The sequence below is a fragment of the Populus alba genome, chromosome 17 (genome assembly GCF_005239225.2).
Source record: "Populus alba chromosome 17, ASM523922v2, whole genome shotgun sequence".
Lineage (NCBI taxonomy): Eukaryota > Viridiplantae > Streptophyta > Magnoliopsida > Malpighiales > Salicaceae > Populus > Populus alba.
Genome location: NC_133300.1, coordinates 7340229 through 7342465, shown reverse-complemented (window position 1 = coordinate 7342465; position 2237 = coordinate 7340229). Strand labels below are relative to the sequence as shown.

The 2237-nt window shown below is 39.1% G+C and overlaps 1 protein-coding gene across 1 annotated transcript; it reads right to left on the bottom strand.

Annotated features, from left to right (window-relative positions):
* Positions 1–336: 336 nt before the first annotated feature.
* LOC118048747 (ethylene-responsive transcription factor ERF084) lies at positions 337–1693 on the bottom strand. Its single transcript, XM_035058556.2, has one exon. It carries the CDS (start codon positions 1665–1667, stop codon positions 765–767), a length of 903 nt encoding a protein of 300 aa, XP_034914447.1. The 5' UTR covers positions 1668–1693; the 3' UTR covers positions 337–764.
* Between the last annotated feature and the right edge of the window lie 544 nt (positions 1694–2237).

Here is a 2237-nt window from a genome sequence, read left to right as displayed (position 1 = left end):
CGCAAAAAATGCTAGACATGAAAAATACTGTTCTCTAATACTATTTCAGATTTGCATGGATTGCCTTGAGGCGTAACAATTTGGACTTGGAAAAGAGAGACTAGCAGTACTAGATCGATGGAAGGTCTATCTCTACAATGATCATCAATAGCCTATGTATATGTCCTCCTATTTTTCCAAGTAATTAATGATTCATTCTTGCCTGCAAATAATGATCTCTTGCGCTTTTTTATTTTTTATTTTTTTATGGAGAAATTATTCCTTGCACTGCAATGCAAGCCATGTAAATTTTTGTGGATTCATTTGTACCCAGCAGTACATCTTGCACCAGTGAATCTTATAGTATAAATCCACGTCTACAAGCAAAAAATTTCAAGCTTTGCACAGTACTCCACCATGCAAGCCATTGAAAGACTCGAAGGATAAAACCATTTTTGTTAAAACCCAAAACACACACACAGTCACAAACGCAGAGAAAGAGAAAGAGGGAGAAGGAGAGGGAGGGGAAAGTAGCAGTAGATACTGTCAGTTTCTATATTCATCATCATCATCTTCTTGAGAGCACTCATCTGCAAAAATCATCTTCTAAGAATGTGCCTTGATTAACTAGCCAGTCATAGCTACCATTCTTGCACATGCATTAACATTCGCCCATGAACAAGAAACTACTAGATACAACTGTAGTAACCCAAGATAAGAAGAAAAGGCACTCTTGTTGCCACATATAATATATAGCAAAATACCTTACTACTTACTGAACAGCACTAAACCACCATAGATGGAGGAGCACTAGCAGCACTCTTGTTGCCACCACGATGACCATCAGACCCCATTCCCAATTTCAAGTCAAGCTCCACGTTGCCACCGGCACTAGTTCCTTTCCCTTCAAAATCACTGAACAAATGTGCCACAGAAGTGACAACTGCACACTTCCTACCACCATTACCAACCATTTTGCTGCTGTGGTTATTAACGTTAGTCCTCTTCCTCGCTTCTGCGTTATTAGAGATTGAACCTGAGCATGCACTTGGTGGAGAAGAGGAAGAAGAAGATACAGGCGGCAAAACAGGAGGGATTTCAAAGTTAGTTCTTGCTTTTGCACCTCTAAGTCTTCTAGCAGCTGAGTCATATGCACGCGCTGCCTCCTCTGCGGTGTCGAATGTTCCAAGCCAGTGGCGGCACCTTCCTATCCGATCTCTTATCTCAGCTGACCACCTCCCCCATGGCCTCTTTCTCACCCCTCTGTAGGTCTTTCGTATTGGAACCCCATTACTAACACTGCTTCTCACAGCGCCACTTTCTTGCTTGCTTGTTTTTGGCCCGGTACGTTGAGAAATTGAAGAAAGACCCGGTACTTCTGAATTCCTGGAGTCATTCGTGCCAAAAAGGACTTGTTGACCAACAATAGCACCGATTCCATCAAGGACCGGTGGTGTGTCTGGTGATTTCTTGAAACTATCGGAGAGTGAAACAGAAGCCGAGATATCGGGTGAAACAGGAGGGTAACTTGTGGGGTTGTAGTGGTTAAAGGTAAAAGGTGAAGAAAACGAATTTTGGGGTTCTAAAAAAGAGCCACGAAACGATGGATTTTCAGTTAGGAGCCGAAACATTTGATATGTTTCGGGCTGAGGGAAGAACGGAACGGGGAGCAATTTCTGGTGGTTCATCGTGGGGTTTAGCTGATTTGCTGAAGCATAAGAAGTCATTTGTTAGTGTGAAAGGAACCTCCTTGGGGTTTATATATACGAGGTAAAATAATTATTTATTGAAGAAATTGCATATTTAAATAAAATCACTAATATTATTTATTTATTTATTTAATAAATTTTTTAAAATAGACATGGCTGTCAAATTTGACGAGACAGTAACCCCTCAAATTGACATGCTTGTCTTTCTTGGCAGCGGGGATATCCTCATTTAAATCAATTCTAATGTCAGAAATAACCCTACAGTTTGTAGAAGGTATCTATAAATTATAGGTACATTTTTTAGGAAATAAAATACCGTTTTATTTATTTATTTATTAAACTCTTACAAAGTGAATGCATGGTTATTGAGCGCGGCCCCTACGGATCTGACTTAAATGCCGATTCATCTCTGCCCGTGTCAAGTGTTAAAAAAAATTTGACTTTGTTTCAACCAGTCAATTCTATAAAAATCTAAACTAATTTATTTTTTTAAAAAAAAATAATATAGCTTTGTTTTTTTTTTTTTTCAAACTACAAACTGATTTGAAG

Bases quoted from the DNA above. Each gene is read 5' to 3' on its own strand.
- LOC118048747 (XM_035058556.2), bottom strand. From the start codon at position 1,667: ATGAACCACCAGAAATTGCTCCCCGTTCCGTTCTTCCCTCAGCCCGAA.